The sequence below is a fragment of the Urtica dioica genome, chromosome 10 (assembly GCF_054948205.1).
Source record: "Urtica dioica subsp. dioica isolate 48M chromosome 10, U.dioica_male_clone48M_v1_H2, whole genome shotgun sequence".
NCBI classification, from domain to species: domain Eukaryota; kingdom Viridiplantae; phylum Streptophyta; class Magnoliopsida; order Rosales; family Urticaceae; genus Urtica; species Urtica dioica.
The window spans coordinates 19,642,719-19,659,984 of record NC_142765.1 but is presented as its reverse complement, the minus strand read 5'-3'; the positions used below and the strand labels follow the sequence as shown (position 1 = coordinate 19,659,984).

At 40.7% G+C, this 17,266-nt stretch overlaps 1 protein-coding gene across 2 annotated transcripts; it reads right to left on the bottom strand.

The window, feature by feature from the left end:
• Nucleotides 1-4,182: 4,182 nt before the first annotated feature.
• Nucleotides 4,183-7,388, bottom strand: LOC149383799 (pentatricopeptide repeat-containing protein At1g74750-like). 2 transcript variants are annotated; one of them, XM_089629100.1, is made up of 2 exons: nt 7,221-7,388; nt 4,183-6,783 (listed from the first exon to the last, which is right to left on the bottom strand). In XM_089629100.1, the coding sequence occupies exon 2, from the start codon at nt 6,771-6,773 to the stop codon at nt 4,464-4,466; it is 2,310 nt and encodes a 769-aa protein (XP_089485226.1). In that variant the 5' UTR covers nt 6,774-6,783; nt 7,221-7,388; the 3' UTR covers nt 4,183-4,463. The 2 variants fall into 2 exon arrangements, with proteins under 2 accessions (XP_089485226.1, XP_089485228.1); XM_089629102.1 differs by having other exon boundaries at nt 4,183-6,779; nt 7,221-7,384.
• Nucleotides 7,389-17,266: the final 9,878 nt, after the last annotated feature.

Below are 17,266 nucleotides of genomic sequence, written 5' to 3'. Positions count from 1 at the left end.
GTGGTGCGAACCTTCGAGTATCGCCGCTATCCGCCATGTCCTCTTCGTGGCCTCGGCGATCGAAGGTGGACGGACGCGACCGATCCGTTGTAGCCTCGACGAAGGAGCGAGAGCTTTGTGAGGCAGCCGGGTGATTTCGTGGCCTTGGCTCGACCATCGCTAGGCCAGCTTGACGGCGTCGGTGATGGTCAAGAACTCATCGCGCTCTTTAGAGGTGGTTGTGGCCGATGTCCTGAATGCTTGGATCGGGGACGTCATCGCTTTCTCCTTGAAGAGGCTCGGGTGCTTCACCTTCGGGGTTGTCGTCGGGGACTTGCTCCGAGTCTTCAATTTTCGGTCCCAACGGGATATACTCCGGTACGTCTTGCTCGTCGAAGACGTCGTTGATGAGGGTGTCTTGGCCTCCGAGTCTCGCAACAACGCCGGCGAGACGAAAGATACTCGTCTCGATTCGCTCCATTCTTGCGTCTCGGTCGCCTTGAACGAGTACGGGGAGAGATTCCTCTCTGGGGGCGTCGTTCTCTTGGGCTTGGCGAGCTCGGGCCCGAGTGCTGAATGCGATGCTTCCAACCGGAGGGGCGCCGCCCTCGGAGATAGCTAGGTGGCTAGCCATTTGTTGTACGTGAGTTTTGTGGTCTTCCGTGGAGGAAGTGAGTTTGCCGGTGGAGAGCTCGTGGTTGTTCTCGAGATCCCCTCCTTCTAGCGCCAAAATGTTAAGCCGTTTTTTGGATTTAACATTTGAGGACACGTGGCGTGCCTGGAATAGTCACGTGCCTAGTATTGGATCGGCCCAAATTACTTTTCGAGAGTCCAAATGGCTCAAGGAAGTTCGGGATAAAGCCCAAAGCGTCCAAGAGCTTCAGAGGATCTTAGAATCGTAAAAAGGGAAATAATGCTTTGCCTTCTTCTTCGTCGGGAATGCGTTCTTCGTCTTTGATTCCTGGCCTGGAGGTCGAGCTCGCCTGGAGGGTCGAGCTCGTCTGGAGGTTGAGCTCGCCTGGGGGTCGAACCTAGCTGGAGGTCGAGCTCGCCTGGAGGGCGGGCCTGCTTGGAGGTTGAGCTCGCCCAGAGGTCGGGCTTGCCTGGAGGTCGAGCTCGCCTAGGGGGTCGAGCTCGACTGGAGGTCGGCCTGCTGGGAGGTTGAGCTCGCCCGAAGGTCGAGCTTGCCCGGAGGTCAAGCTCGCCTGGGGGGTCGAGCCTGCTGGGAGGTTGAGCTCGCCTGGGGGGTCGAGCTCGCCTGGAGGTCGGGCCTGCTGGGAGGTTGAGCTCGCCCGGAGGTCGAGCTTGCCTGGAGGTCGAGCTCGCCTGGGGGGGTCTAACCTGGCCTGGAAGTTAAGCTCGCCTGGGGGGTGTGACCGTGCTCCTCGTGAGCTGCCTACGTACCCGATTTGCGGGATCAGGTCATGACGTAGTTCAGGGGATTCTCAGTTCGGAGTGAATTCTGAGTTCGGAGTCCTCTTGAGTTCGGAATGACTTCTGAGTTCGGAGTCCTCTTGAGTTGGGAGAGTATTTGGCTGAGTGAATTCTGGGGTTGAGAGTATCTGGGGTTGAGAGAGTTTTTGAGTTCAGGGGATTCTCTTTTTTCGTCTTTTTTCCTTTGATTTGTGTGAGTGAGCTATTTATAGGGAAAACATGTCGCTTGGCTTGTTGAAAATTCGCTTGTCGCTTGGCTTGTTGAAAATTCGCTTGTCGTTTGGCTTGTTGAAAATTCGCTTGTCGCTTGGCTTGTTGAAAATTCGCTTGTCGCTTGGCTTGTTGAAAATTCGCTTGTCGCTTGGCTTGTTGAAAATTCGCTTGTCGCTTGGCTTGTTGAAAATTCGCTTGTCGCTTGGCTTGTTGAAAATTCGCTTGTTTTTAGTCATGCATATTTTTGGCATTTGACTAAATTGCCCTTTTATATTGTAACGTCGTTTTTGCAATTGAGGCGTCGTTTTACCATAAGAGAAAGACGGCATAACAGAACCATTAACCAAATCGAATAAAAGGTTGCAGAGGTGGGTGATGACTAGATAGACATCCATCAAGGAAGTCGTCTTAATCGTTGAGACGACTTCCATCCAATCTCTATCCACACCATCCCAAAGGGATATTGTGAGCCTTTGCAAATATTAGCATGTCGAAAGCGCTTAACACTCAAAGATCGTGGTAGAGAAGTTGCAAGTTGCTCCCATGACTTCCCTCATGTAGTTTCGAATAACACATGAAACCCGTTTCTTGACCATCCTTTGGGATGTTCTATAACTTCTGACTACTAAGAAATCAAATAAAGAGTGGTAAAAGGACTTATAAGCTCCGCAAACGGGAGAGTTCAGTATACACTTAATGCCTGATAATCATGATTTATATACGAATGAAGACCCTTATGAAGAAAGTGCCACATAAAAACTTTAATATAAAGAGGGATATTCAATCCCCACACGAATTTCATAACTATATTGAAGGCGAGGCATAACTTGTTGCATCTCAGTAACCTGATCTCACTGCGGTATTCACCCATTTGAATTCCCAACGGAATACTCAAAATATTGGGAATATCTGTGTGCCAAAGAGTTTCATGGATCTTGTCGAGATCCGATTCCTATGTATCCGAGTCAATTAGGTGTATCATGAAGATTGCTTTGCTGCTCCTTAGGAGTGGTAAACGGTTGAGAGATGTACCTGCTCACCATTGTCAATCATCAAGTGGAACCATATTTGTTAATATCTCACGATCCCATACAAAAGAATGCTAAATAAATGAAGGTTTACCTTTGAGTTCACGAGTGATCTTAAGATCTCAGTTTATGTATTATTTGAGAAATAAGAAAAAGTACGATGAATGTCAATTTTTTGTTTGGACTTTAGAAAACAAAGACTTATACATTAATTTGTTTGGTTTCAGGTGATATTATACCGTTTTTTTAAGGGCAGTTTTCCTGCGAGTGAGGTTTGAACTCACGACCTCCACTTTAGAGATTGTGTGAAATTACCAACTAGGCTATGTTAGGAACCACCATATAACATTATACATGCCCATTGAAATTTCTCGTATGTGTAATATATACATCTACCAACTTTATACATATACTTTCCTTTTTATTTGGTTAAGTATTGACTATTTACACATGAAAAGTAAATAAAAACTACCCAAGCTTAATTGTTTAAGGTAAGTGATAATATCACTTCTCCTCCTATTGGTAAGATGTGAGATCGAATCTCGTCAGTCGCATTGTCCATATTTATTTAATTATGAGATGTGTGAGTTTGTACGGTAGTACAATAGATTTTTATATTTGTCTAGTCTTTTTATATTTGTATATATCTACTCTTATATCAGTGGTTATCTCCTTCAAAAAAAAAAAAAAAAAAAAGGAGGTAATATTTAGCCTTTGTCAAGAGGAGGAGTATAATAGGACTTGTATGAAACAAATTTACGAAAAAAAAATATAAACAAATTGGCTACTTTTCTTTCCTCCACAGTGCATGAACTTTTTCTAAACTTTTTGGCTATGCTAAATTGCTCAAAGCAACTTCTTTTAATTTATCATTTTTTAGATTATATAATAATAATACAGAAGAAACGTCATTTTATTAATAGTGCCAAAACAAAATGCTAGCTTAGTTAATAATTATGACGTGAATTTTCTGCTCGCAGCTTTCTTGTGGCAGTGAACCGCAGTGAAAATAATTGCATGATCATATGAAAGAAAATAATATCGTTTTCACCAGCATATCTCAAACAATGATTGTAACAATTTTTTTTATAGTGATGACGCACAAACACACACTATTGAGTGAGTCGGGGAAAGTGGAAACCAATTGATCGAGAACTAATAATTATTCTTGTCTTGAATATCAAAAGCTTTCACATCGAAGAAAAGAAAAAAGAAAAAATTAAAAAAAATTAAAAAAAAAAAAACATTTCTGATGCTCTTGTAGTTGTTAAATCGTAAAAGTAGCCAACGTTTTACATGCGCAAAGCAAAACAATTTTCATTCGACTACTAGTCAATGTCAATTTCTTTATAATACACCTAACACCATTATAAAGACAAAAATTCTAGGCATAAAATAGAGCGTCTAGTTTCTTCCAACTGTAGGCCTTCAACGCAAAGGAAGGCAAAAAAAAAAAAACAACATGCATTGCAAGTTTCCAACCACTCCTAAGTCTTAACAAATGCTATAAAAGATGAACTAACAAAACTAAAGAGAAAAAATAGCTCTTTTGCATTCCCTCAATTAATCCATCATGATTCATGACACATCAACAAGCAAGCAAAACAAACACTACAAAGAAAATAGTAAGATAGCTTATACTACTACTCTCACTCTTCTTAACTTAACCTCACCACAAAAAAAGATCACCATGTCTGAATCCACCTAAATAAATTTAAATAAAAAAGATGACTTGTGACCCAAGGTTTCTTCTAAAATACACAACACCCTCTCTATGTACAAAAAAAAAAGGCAGTGCCAAGCAACCAGCTACAACAAATGCATTCGGTCCACGTAGGGCTGAAGAAGCCAACGGTTGAGCGGGTCGCCGCATCCGACGAAGCAGCCCGTGTTCCCGTTCTCGGTGAAGAACGGGAACCCGAACATCCTGAGAAGCTCCTGTACGGCCCGCCGCACGAGCGACGTCCCCGTGACCCGGCTCCTCCGGCCCCACCCCGTCACGATGTCGATCCTCTCCGGCGACTCCCCGGTGCTCAGCATCTCCCGCCGGAACGCCGCCAGAGTCCTCGACAGCGCCGTCACCGCCGTCCCGTCCGACATCACGTGGAGGTTTATCAGCCACCGACCCGACCCCGACCCCTTCTCCCTCACCGCGTCCGGGTACACGTTCCGCCCCGCCGCCACCTCCCAGACCGACCCCGCCTCCTCTTTCAGCCCCGACTTGTGGAGAAAGTCCACCACCGCGTCCACGAGCCCTCTCTTCCCCTCCCGCTCCTCGCAGTGCATCAGGTCCAGGAATCTCCCCGCGTGGGCCCGCACGTTCTCCCCGTCCGGGCCCGCCGAGGGCATCGAGACCAGGAACGCGTGGGCCGGGTGGCCCGTGATCCTCATCAGCTCGCAGCAGAACCCCATGTCCCGGGGCGACCTCGCCTCCGTGCAGCAGCTGAGGAGAAGCGTGTACGTCTGGAGCGACGGGTTCAGCCCGAGCCCGACCATCCCCCGGAGAACCTCGTGGGCGTCCCCGAGCCGGCGGGCCCGGAGGAACGCGCTGAGCAGCGAATTGCACGTCGGGACGTTCGGGCGGAGACCCGCGTCGAGCATGGCCCGGTACCACTCGCGCGCCTTCTCGATGTTCCCCGATTTCCCCCAGAGGTCGACCAAGAGCCCGTAGACGGGCTCGTCCGGGACCCACCCCTCGCGCCGCATCTCGCGGAAGACCGCCTCGGCCTCCTCGAGGAACCCGCAGTGGCCCAGAACCTCCATGACGATCGAGTATGTGACCCGGTCGGGGCGGAATCCGGCGCGCTGCATCGCGCGGTAGAGCCCCAGCGCGGCCTCGTAGTTCCTCGCCTTGGCGTGGAGCGCGAGCATGATGTTGTAGGTCACGAGGCTGGGGACGCACCCGGAGGCGAGCATCTCGGAGAAGAGCCCGTGGGCCGCCGCCAGGTGGCCGGCTTTGCCGAGGCAGTTGATCATGACGCTGTACGTGAAGGTGTCCGGCGAGAGGCCCGCGGTCCGCATCGAGTCATAGAGCGAGAGAGCCGCGTCGAGGAACCCGGCCTTGGCGTGGATGTCGACGAGCGTCGAGTACGTGACTCGGTCGGGCTCGACTCCGGCGGCTCGCATCTCGTCGAACGCCCTCACGGCCTCTCTCAGGTGGTTGGCCCGCCCGTACGAGTGGATCAGCCGGTTGTAGGTCACGACGTTGGGCCGGCACCCGTCCCGGCCCATCTCGCGGAGGAGCTCGTCCACGGCGCCGAACTGGCGGGCCCGCCCCAGAATCCCGACCATCGTCGTGTAGGTGTGACCGTCGTGCTTGAACCCGGGACGCCTCTTCAGCCACGAGAAGAACCCGAGCGCCACGTCGTGGTCTTGGAGCCGCTTCAGGACCTGGTTCGCCTGGTACGCGTCCAACGGCTCGTCGATCCTCCCGAGCGACTCCTCCGCAGCCCGGCCCCACTTCCCGCCCTCGAGGGCCCGCGAAACCCTCTCCACGATCCCGACCCCGACCCCTTGCCTCGGGGCTCTCGCGAAATTCTTCTTCTCGGGGGCGTTCTGGGCCGGAGGAGATTTTACCGATTTAGCCCCGGCTCGACTGGGCTTCGCCTCCGGGGATTGCCTCGGGGCGGCGGCGGCGGTGGAGCGCTTCACGTGGGCCGTCGATCGGACCCCCGAGACCACCCGGCTCGGGTCCACCATGCAGCTCTTGGTCGAGTGGAGAATCCCGAAACCGTCCTTCACCACCACGTCGGAGAGGAAGTTGACCGCCGCCACGCCGGCCCTGACGAACTGCTCCGAGATCGCCGCCACGTCATCGCCGCTCTCCGCCGCCGCCGCAGCGTAGCTCACCGGAGACATCGCGATCTGCTTCAGCGCGGCCTCCTTCCTCGGCCCGGCGAGGAAGGCTTCGACTCTCATCCTCGTCGTTGGGCTGATCGGGCCACGTGGGCCCGGGCTCGGGCCCAAGCCCGCTCTCAGGCTCTGGCGCCGGGACACACATGTCTCTTCCTCAGAGCACGTACACGAAGTCCCGTCGGAAGCGTTGTTGCACCGGGTCCCGCTCAGGAAGAACGACCGGGCCCCGTTCGAAAGAGCTCCGATCTGCTTCGCTCGTAGCATTATCTCCTATCTGCAAAATCAGAGCGTAAATTCACAGATTTTACAAAGTTTTTATCCACTCAAAAAACAAATCAAACTACTGACACTAGCCTAATGAACCTCCTCATTCAGGACTAGCAGTGTTTTAATCTCAAAGCACTGTTTTGAAAGCTTCCATATCCATCGTCAGAGGACTGAATAAAGTTCTATCGAATATTTACAATACACATATAAAAAAGAAAGTCAAGAAAGAAAAGTCTGGTTTTTTCTTCTTTCTGTTCCTCAATGCAAATAAGAGATTACTAAAACAAAAACAAAAATCAGTAATTATTCACAACTCCAAAGGAAACCATATCAAAATTAACTAACCATATTCGATAAACCTCTTGCCTGATTATAGAACTATACCCATAAATAAAATAAAAATTTATTCCAAAAACGAAATAGAGCTCGGAGTCAAAGATATACCTGAGGAGCAAAATGTCTTCTATGGATTTCGTTAGAGAGAGAGAGAGAGCTATGGTCTGGTCTGAACAGCCGTCAAAAGGTTCGAGCTTTTTTGCTCTCCAACCAAGTTGGGGAAAGCCAGAACAGCGAGAATGGAAGCCAAAACCAAATTATTAACAAAAAATGGCTGTGACTTACTGTATCCTTATGTCTTTCATTTTTTGCCCTACTTTTTCGTGCCGCTATATTCGGACACGTGGCGGTGCCTTCACGGCTCGCACGTGAAATGCTCCAGATTTTTATCAAAATCCGCGTCTTTTTAATTACGGATTTATTTTTAATAATTTTTTTGTAACGAGAAATCCTTATTTTTGGCTTTTGGTTTATTTTGGACTGGTTCTTATTTCTGAAAATTGTTTGGCAGGCACGGCAACTGGTCAAACTCTGTCCGAACATAAACTATTTTTTTTTTTTTTTAAAGAAAATCCAGATAAATAAGACTAATAATAATTTTCTTAAAAAATCGAATCTTATCGGTCAATTTGGGATGAGAAAAAAAATAGTGATTCCAATTTAAAATCCAATCCTTTTATGAGTTTTTGATAAACAGTTTCTGAACTTAAATTTTATTAGTTGTGTTTGGCTTTGGATGTGCTTTGATGCCCTTTTTGACTTCTTTTTTTTTTTTAATAATAATTGTTTTTTATTGTTTCGTAAAATATTTTTTTAATTTAAGTTATTTTTTCATTATAAACTAATTAGCTAAATGAGATTTGCAAAACTAAATGAGGCAAGGACATAGCTATAATATTGTTTTTCTTAAATCAAAGAGATTCATTAAACTAAAGTTAACAACAAATTTGTGGTAACTAGTTTCGTCTAATGATAATCTCACACATACTTCGATGGAAATGTCTTGGGTTCGAACCTTCTAGACTGTAGAAATGCATGTCCCATAATCTTGGTAAATAGTGTCAAATGTGTTTGCACTGCTAATATAACATATCATGTAATATTGGTCAATAATGTCACTTCTATAAAAATAAAAATAAATATAAAATTAACAATAAATTTTGAAAATCTCGATACAAATATATATTTAATCTCAATCTAAATCGGCTCCATTCATAAAATTGAATAAAAGTGTCCACGTCAAACTCTGCTAGACACCAAAACACACAAATAATCAAGTTCAACGACTCTTTAACGAACACCTCTATAACTGACAGGCAACCCGATCAACCAATACCAATAAACTTCGAAAGAGGAATTCAAGCCTGCATAAATCTAAATATAATAGGGACTCCATAAAAGAACAATGAAAGACAATAATTATGTCTTCAAAAATACAAAATAACAGTTCATGAAAAAAGCAAAAAAAGAAAAATATACCACAAAAACACAAAATGGAAGTTAAAACCTGGCCCTCTATACACCATTTAGCCCCACTTGAGAATTTTTTTTCAAATTAGCCCCCCTGATATGTTTTTCAAATTTGCTCCCCACCACTCGGTAAGCTTTTCTAGATCCGTCGCTGCGTGTGTGTGAGAGAGAGAGGGCGATATAAACACACAATTTCATTTTCACAAAATGTCTTAATTTTTTTTCTTTTGTATCTAAGATTGACACACACACACACAAATATATATATATACACATATATATACATAACAATACTCTGTTAAAATTTATATCTAAAAATAATATCTCTAATTTTTTTATGTCGATAACCAATATTTTCGTAAAATTTAATCCAAAATTCGCATCCAAAATTTAATTTTTAGGATTTTACGTAAATAAGCAATTGAAATTAATGAGTTTATAAATATTCAAAAAAAATTCAAATTTAATTCAATAATATTTGCAAAATGTGCATGTATTAGTTGTCAATAATTTGTTTTGATACTATAAATATTTTGTTAAAGTGATAGATAGCTTATATTTGGATAATGTAAATTTGATTATTTTTTTGAAAATTTAACTTTGATTATTTTATAAATCAATTAAATGATTATTTAATATAATTTTTTTTTATCAAACCAAATAAAATGTCGCCTCTACAAATTCTACTTACTAGTGATTTTTATACTGAATCGCAAATGTCCGAAAAAAATTGTCACTATTTTATAAATCAATTAAATGATTATTTAAAATAATTTTTTTTTATCAAAGCAAATAAAATGTTGCCTCCACAAATTCTACTTACTAGTGATTTTTATACTGAATCGCAAATGTCCGAAAAAAATTGTCACTATTTTTACATGTTTAGAGTCCAAGATCAAACGACATTACAAATATGACAAATCCATTAACATAGATAGAAGAGGCAAAGCCTCTTCCATCTTTAATCCTATGGCCGCCACGTGGCGCATCCAGGATGCGACACGTGATGGCCCTTTTATATCTTTTTTTTTCTTCCAGGTTTTAACCTCTTTTTCTTTCGGGTTTTAACCTTTTTTTTTTCCAAGAATTTAACTTTTTATATATATTTTTTTCTTTTCTCTCCCCCGGCCTTTATATTTTTTTTTCTCGGCTTTTAATTTTTTTTTTTTCCCCTATCATCAATATATTTTGTATCTTTTTTTATTTATATATTTTTTCTATCTCTTTCATCAATATATTTTGTATAATTTTTTTTATGTATATTATAATCATAATTGCTAATATTATATTATATCGATAACATACATTATCCTTTATTTTTTTCCTCCGCCTTTATTTTTTTTTCCCTCTCTCATCAATATATTTTTTTATATATTTTTTATTTATCCATAACATAGTAATAAGAGGCAATGTCTCTTCAACTTTCATTCTGATTCCGTCACGTGGCGCATTGACAACGATTTTCCTAGATTTAATTTAATAAAATTAAAAGTCATAAACTTATTTTATTTTCTTTATTTTTATTTCCCACTTTTTTAAGAAAACATTAATAATTTTGCAGACTCGCGCATCTCGCATTTATTCAACTAGTCTCTTTAAATTATTCAATGTTGGTAGATGGAAATGGAGTGTGAATAGGACGAGCAGCACATTAATATCGCCCCTTTGTTGCTTGGCATATCCACGACCACGTGGATAAACAATGTGTCGTGGATAAACAAAACACATTGTTGTCGAATATTCGCTTGGAATACAAATATCATATCAAATAGATAACTCCTGACCTGAGACATCAAGAGTCAAGACTCTCATAAAGGTCAACTTCCTTGATGTTCAAGGCTTCAAATCTATAAGGAAGATAATTTTGCAATCACTCCTTGATTTTGAGCTAAAGATAGCTATTATTTACACAATTCTTTATTTTTTGTCCTCAAAATAATCTAACTAGGGATGACGATATATAGGATTCAACAAAATAAATTTATCTTCAAAAATATTTTTTTTAAAAAAAATATACTTTACCCATATCCATTTATTTTAAAATGATATGAATATCCTAAAGGCATGTTACATCTATGAGTATTTTTTTCATTTACTTATCTAATATGTAGATAAAAAAATTTAAAAAAAAATAAAAAAAATTTTAGATAGAACACTTGAAATTTTCATAAACAAGTCCTTTAAAATTAGTTAAAAAATTATCGAAATTGAGATTCTTATTAATATTAAAAAAATATAAATAAAGTTCAACGTCCAAATAATAGAATATCTTACACATGTATTAATATATACATATTTAATTTATAAATATCATAATAATTTTAAATGGAGAAAATATGGGTAGGGTATGTTATGCTATCATTTTTCACAAGTGAAAAACGACACTCTTAATAAAAAAAAAAGAAAAAAAAAGAAAAGGCTCAAGAAACAAACAGCTCTGAAGGCTGAGCTCTAAATGACTCTGAAGGCTAAGCCCCAAATGGTTTTGAAGGCTGAGCCATCAAACGGTTTTGGAGCCGGAGCCCCAAACGACTCTGAGCCCCAAACGGTTCTGAGCCTCATACGGCTATGAGGGCTGAGCCCCAAGCAGCTCCGAAGACTGAGCCTCAAATGGCTCTAACAGTGTGAAACCACTTTTTAGGACAACTTAAGGTTCAAGTCTCCATATAAATACCACTCATGTTTTAGAAGTGGACACAACAATCCTTAGAGAAAGCAAAATACTACAACTTCTCTCTCTCCCCCTCTCTTTCTCTCTCTTTATATCAAATTCCATTAACACATACCCACAAATAATGCTAGAATTACTTCACATCTCTCATATTTGATTCTAAAAAACCACAAAAAATGAACAATCTTCTTTCTTTCTCTATACAATTAAAGGAGAAACACTTATGTTGTCAATGGTGCCCACAAGAAGAGTAATAGTCATTACTTATCTACATTTGATGTAATAAAGTCTAACGAAAACTCTTGCTTGTAACTGCTGAATAATTAATAAAAGTTGAAACTTCCATTCATTCTTCCTTGTCTATTTGAAGCTTTATGATAAACTATAGTCTTTAGTCCTTAAACAAACCTAACAACAAATGAAGAGTCAAATATACACTACTACAAATGCAGTTTTCCGGTGCGGATGACTTTTGGGTGCGACTTTTCGCACCAAAGAGTCGCACCAAAAAAGACTTTCGGGTGCGACAAGTCGCACCTAAAAGACATTGAAGCAACTAAAAAAGTGTTAGGAATTCTTGCCCACGAGAAGATACTTATGTAAATTCTCGTTGAAATTATTAATAAAATAAAGTTTGACATTTATTATCTATTTGAATTGAAAGCGTTATTTCTTATTTAATGAGATTTATTAAACATTCATTATTCCATAGCCTCCGTATCTAACTGAGTCACGTGCTGGGCACCTGAGTTCGGGCGGTGTGCTAAAACATGGTCGATGACTGATATACGCCTGGAAAACTATATCTAAAGTCATATATGTGGAACACATAGGTAAAGGCTGATCACTATGTGAGAGCATTCTACACTTGTGGTAAGTGTACGACTTGGACATGTCTTGGTGTAGATGTGTCGTTTAAGGACCGTTACGACACACTAACCGAGGCCACTATGATGGTCACAGTGAGACTTGATCTAAATCCTGAAGTGATCATGGACACTGGGTTATTTTACTGAGCTCTTTGACTCATTCGCTAAAAGGCTATTCATGTTAATCACAGCTTATGTCTTGGGAGTTTTCTCAGAGCATAATTCGAGTGGGAAATGATTTACAGATACGGAATCCAGCCTTCCTGAAAGAAGGTTAATGTTCTCTCTCCTAAGGGTTGATTCCAGAACCGATAGATTGCGCGCACTTTCGAAGTAAGTAACGTTCGAAAGAATCTTTCGCTAGGGAAGCAACAATGCTTAGGGCTGATATGTATCAAGGGAAGTATAACGGAATAAATTGACTTCTCTCGATACGGGTTGAACCTGGAGGATCTTGATCACGAACTGACTATATCAGTGGACACTCGTCACGACGAGTAAATATAATTCTAGTATAAAGGAGAGTTCAGTCTTGGCTTACAAGGTGGAGTATTTGACAAAGATTAGACGAATCGATGGAAAAAGAGAAATGACTATTTCGTCTTTTTCATCGGATTTGTTAAGCTTCTATTACTAGGTCCATAGTCCCCGATTCGTCTCTGGTAAAGGCGGATAAGAACTTTCGTATAATAATGTTTATCATTATTCATCCCACTTGCTGTAATTGTGATTGACAGCATTAATTCTGGAAAACGGGTATTCGCATAATTAAATAAATATTTATGGTAGAATTGTTTATTTATTGTTTGATCAAGTAAATAAACAATTATTAATTATTTGTTTATTGTTGGACCAAGTAAATAAATGATTAATTGAGTTTTAAGCAATTGGGCCTTGCACACATGGAAAAGTCGAATTAGGATTTTGGCACTAGGATTTGCGCAAATCACCTTGGCCGTGTGCCATCAAGTTCGAAATTTTCTAGTTGGTATTTACCAATATTTTCTCTTTAGTTGTCTAAATAAATGAGAGAGAATAATATAAGATATTGTCATATATTTTCTCCTTATTTAAAGGAAAGTATTTAGGAGAGAATATATGGAAATATATTTAAAGGGAAATAATATATTTTCCTTTATTATCTCACTAAATAAAATATTCTCTATTTAAATAGAGAATAATATCCCATAGATATTGATCTGATGGATAAGAGAAAAAGTAGGATTCACTTGTTGAGATCCAATGGCCTAGATTTAATCCACTAGTGTGAACACAATTAAAGGAAATAAAATATTCTGGAAGATTCTATGAATATCTCATTTTACTACTATAAATAGGGGTTCATGAGAAGACAAAAAATAAGCAATTATTTGAGAAAAATTTCGTGCATTCTAGCCTCTTTTTGGCCGTGCATCTGCCTCTCCCTCCCCTCAGAAATTCGTTTCCATTCTTAGTAAAATAAGAGAGAGATCTCGAAACACCTAGTTTCGTGATCTAGTGAGATAAAGACTGTGCCCACTCATCTTTCTTATTCGTCTCGGAGATTACGTTTCGGAAGACTAAGGTGTCATCCTCGAGTCTTTCATCAGGACGACTCAAGGAGTACGCGATTGGTTTAGGAGCGTTCTGTAGCTGAACCGAAAATTAATGTAAGTATTCGTTTACTCTTAAATCGGTTGCTTGACATATATGCTCTCGTATAAAATTAATTAACGTAAATCTAGATCTTGTCATATAATCAATGAACTAATTAGCTCATGATTAGCGTAATTAATTACTTTTCCGCATTTATATGGTTATATGGGGGAATCATCCCCGACAAAAAGTTCGCTGATTTTTTTAAATTTGGGTGCGAAAAGTCGCACCCAAAAGTTAGTAAAAAATTTTGGGTGCGAAAAGTCGCACCAAAAAGTTAGTCAAAATTTTTGGGTGCAATGCCACGTAGAAAAAAGTGGGGGAAAATCCTGCCGCTCAAATTTTTTCTACGTGGCATTCCCTCTTTTTAATTTATGTTCATTATCTTTGGGTGCGACTTTGTCGCACCCAAAAGTCCAATTCAGATCTTTGGGTGCGACTTTGTCGCATCGAATGAGACTTTTGGGTGCGACAAAGTCGCACCTAAATTCTAGGTATTTCTATAAAATCAATTTTTTCACTTCGTCTTCTTCATTTCTCTCCGCCTCTCTCACTTTTTCCCTCTGCAAAATATTCAATCTCCGACCTCCACAGCCCAAGTTTCTTCACGAACTCCACATCCACATTGCAACTTGCACAACGCCTTCACCGGAGTTGCAGAAATTTCTTGCCTTCACCGGAGTCTTGCACATCGCCTTCATTGGAGCTTCACTGGTGTTCAGGCGTGCTTCACCGACTGACCAATCTGGTAAGTGTTCTCTTTCTCCCCGATAGTGATTGACCTTCAGCCTCTCGCCGCCACAGAGACACGGGTGTGCTTCACCGGAGACGAGCCGAGTCACATTCTTCACCCTTCACCTTTCGCGCGTCCCAGCTGAAGATCGAGACCGAGTCACAGTCTCCACGACCCAGTTCCGGCCGGTAATCTATCTCTCTCTTTCTCTCTTTCTCTCTCTCAGTGTACCTCTCAATCTCTCTCTCTCTCTCTCAATCTAACTCTTTGTCCCGTCTCTTGTTGTCTCAGCCTAGTCCCTCGTTGTCTCAACCTCGAGACTGTCCAAAAACACCTTGATAGCAGTTTTCCGAGACAACCCCGAGGAAGACGGTCTCCACTGCCAAAAAAGGCTCCCGGTGCCGAGCCTCGCTGCCCAAAACAGGCTCTCGCTGCGAGACAGTCCCACTCCGACAGCCTCTCTCCCTTCGTCTGAGCACGTCTCACCGCAGCCCCGAACTTTTGTCCGTTGCTCCGTCGCTCACAGCCTCAAGCCACCGTCCTTGCTCGTCGGCTCTTCAAGAGGTTAGTTCATTTATTTATATTCTTATATGTACTCTAATTAATTAGATAGCTAGTTTAGTTTAGTTAGGTTAGTTTTATATGTAAATTGTAATTTGAAATTATAACTTAATAACATTAGTAAATAGTAAATGATGTCATTAGTTACTTAATTTGAAATGTTAATTAGAAATTTTAGTTTGTTAGTAGTGTTATATTGTAAATGTTATGTTAATTTTAGTAATGTTCATTTGAATTAATTTAATAACATGTTTAGATTGTATAGTAAAATGCTTAGGTTTGCGATTTGGTAAATGATATGTTTGGACTGAATTAACAAATGTTATGTTAATTTTAGTAATGTTAATTTGAATTAATTTAATAACATGTTTAGATTGTATAATAAAATGCTTAGGTTTGTGATTTAGTAAATGATATGTTTGGATTGAATTAACAAATGTTATGTTAATTTTAGTAATGTTAATTTGAATTAATTTAATAACATGTTTAAATTGTATAGTAACATGCTTAGGTTTGTGATTTAGTAAATGATATGTTTGGATTGAATTAACATATGTTATGTTTGAATTAATTTAAGTTTATATAATTAGTTAGTTTGTTAATTTTTCAAGTAAATTGTAAATAATATTATTAGTTACTTAGTTTGAAATTGTTTAGTAAATAACATGGGTAGATTTATGGTTAGTAAAATGCTTAAGTAACATGATTTGTTAGATATTAAGATTAAAACATTGTAACCGAGCCACAGAGGCTCGGTTTAGGGTTTAGTTGATTATAAGGATAGTTTTTGGATGAATTGTATACGCTTTTAAATGAGTTTGCAGGTTTTTAGTTTGTTAGTATTATAAGGGAAATTATGCCGAAATTTCGGTAGAGTTTCCAACCAATTAATCTCAAAACCCAAATTTTTTTCATTCCGACTTCAAAATAACGTAAAATCATAATATCTCATTCATTCGTTCTTTGTCCCTTAACAATAACTCTAAATAATTTTCTATTTCTCTCTCGTTTAGCCAAATCAATGTCCAATCCAAGTAGATATTGGGTCACCGAGAACAATCAGTTGTCCTTGCAGTATAAAATCGAAGTATCCGAGTTTATCCGCGCTGCAAGAAGATTCCCGAACGAACGTGGTGAATATCGGTGTCCTTGCAGACCTTGCAACAACGTGAGATGGCACAACATCGGGATTATAAGGAATCATCTGCTAAACAATGAGTTCACCCCGGGCTACACCGAATGGTATCATCACGGCGAGCTCGAGCGTCTCGTCCTTCATCATGAAGAAGATGCCTTCGGAGGAACAACCCAGAGAGTAGGAGGAATACATGCTGATGTGGAGGATATAAGGGATCACGAGGATTTGACGATGATACGGAGCCGACCCTGAGCGAGGTGCGTGCATAGGAGCAAGTGGAAGACCTGTTCGCCAAGTTGGAAGTGGAATTGTACCCTGGATGCAAAGAGTTTTCGTCTTTGTCGTTATTGGTTCAGTTGATGCACCTTAAAGTCACAAACCATTGGACGAACAAGTAATTCACATAACTCTTGCAGCTCTTGAGGAAGTCTCATCCAGTTGGTAATCGAATTCCGGAGAAGCACTACGAGACAAAGGCGAAGTTGAAGCGTTTCAGCATGGGATACGAGATGATCGACGCGTGCACTAACGATTGTGTCTTATTCTCTGCCGCCCCCCTCGGGATTCGGACGCCGGTCTCTCGACTCCGACCCCGGGGGAAGGCGAGGTCGCACACAATCATAAGTAACAAGGACGTATAAGTAAAATATAATAACAGCCAAAGAAGAAAAATAAAAAGCCAAACTTTGGCTATTTTTCCAAAGCCGAAGTTTGTTGCGGCTAATTTGTGTGAATTCTCGCCTCTCCAAATATTTGGGGAAAATATGAATGTAATTTCTAGTTTCGCTGCACCAACATGGAACACACAGATTTATTCATTTATTTTAGAACATACATAAAAGGTATTACCTAATATGTATCCAAATTGAAAATACAGAAAGTATGGCAAGCTTGTTTGTTTACAATCACACATTAAATAGTTTGACAAAGCATAAAGATAAAAAAAAAAAACAGAGAAAAACGGAAAAATTACATCAATCATTCCTGAATATCCAGAGAAAAAGTGAAGAAATGAAAATAAACTTCGCAAATAACAATAAGTATGAACTCCATGATTGATTGACATGGCTTCAATCC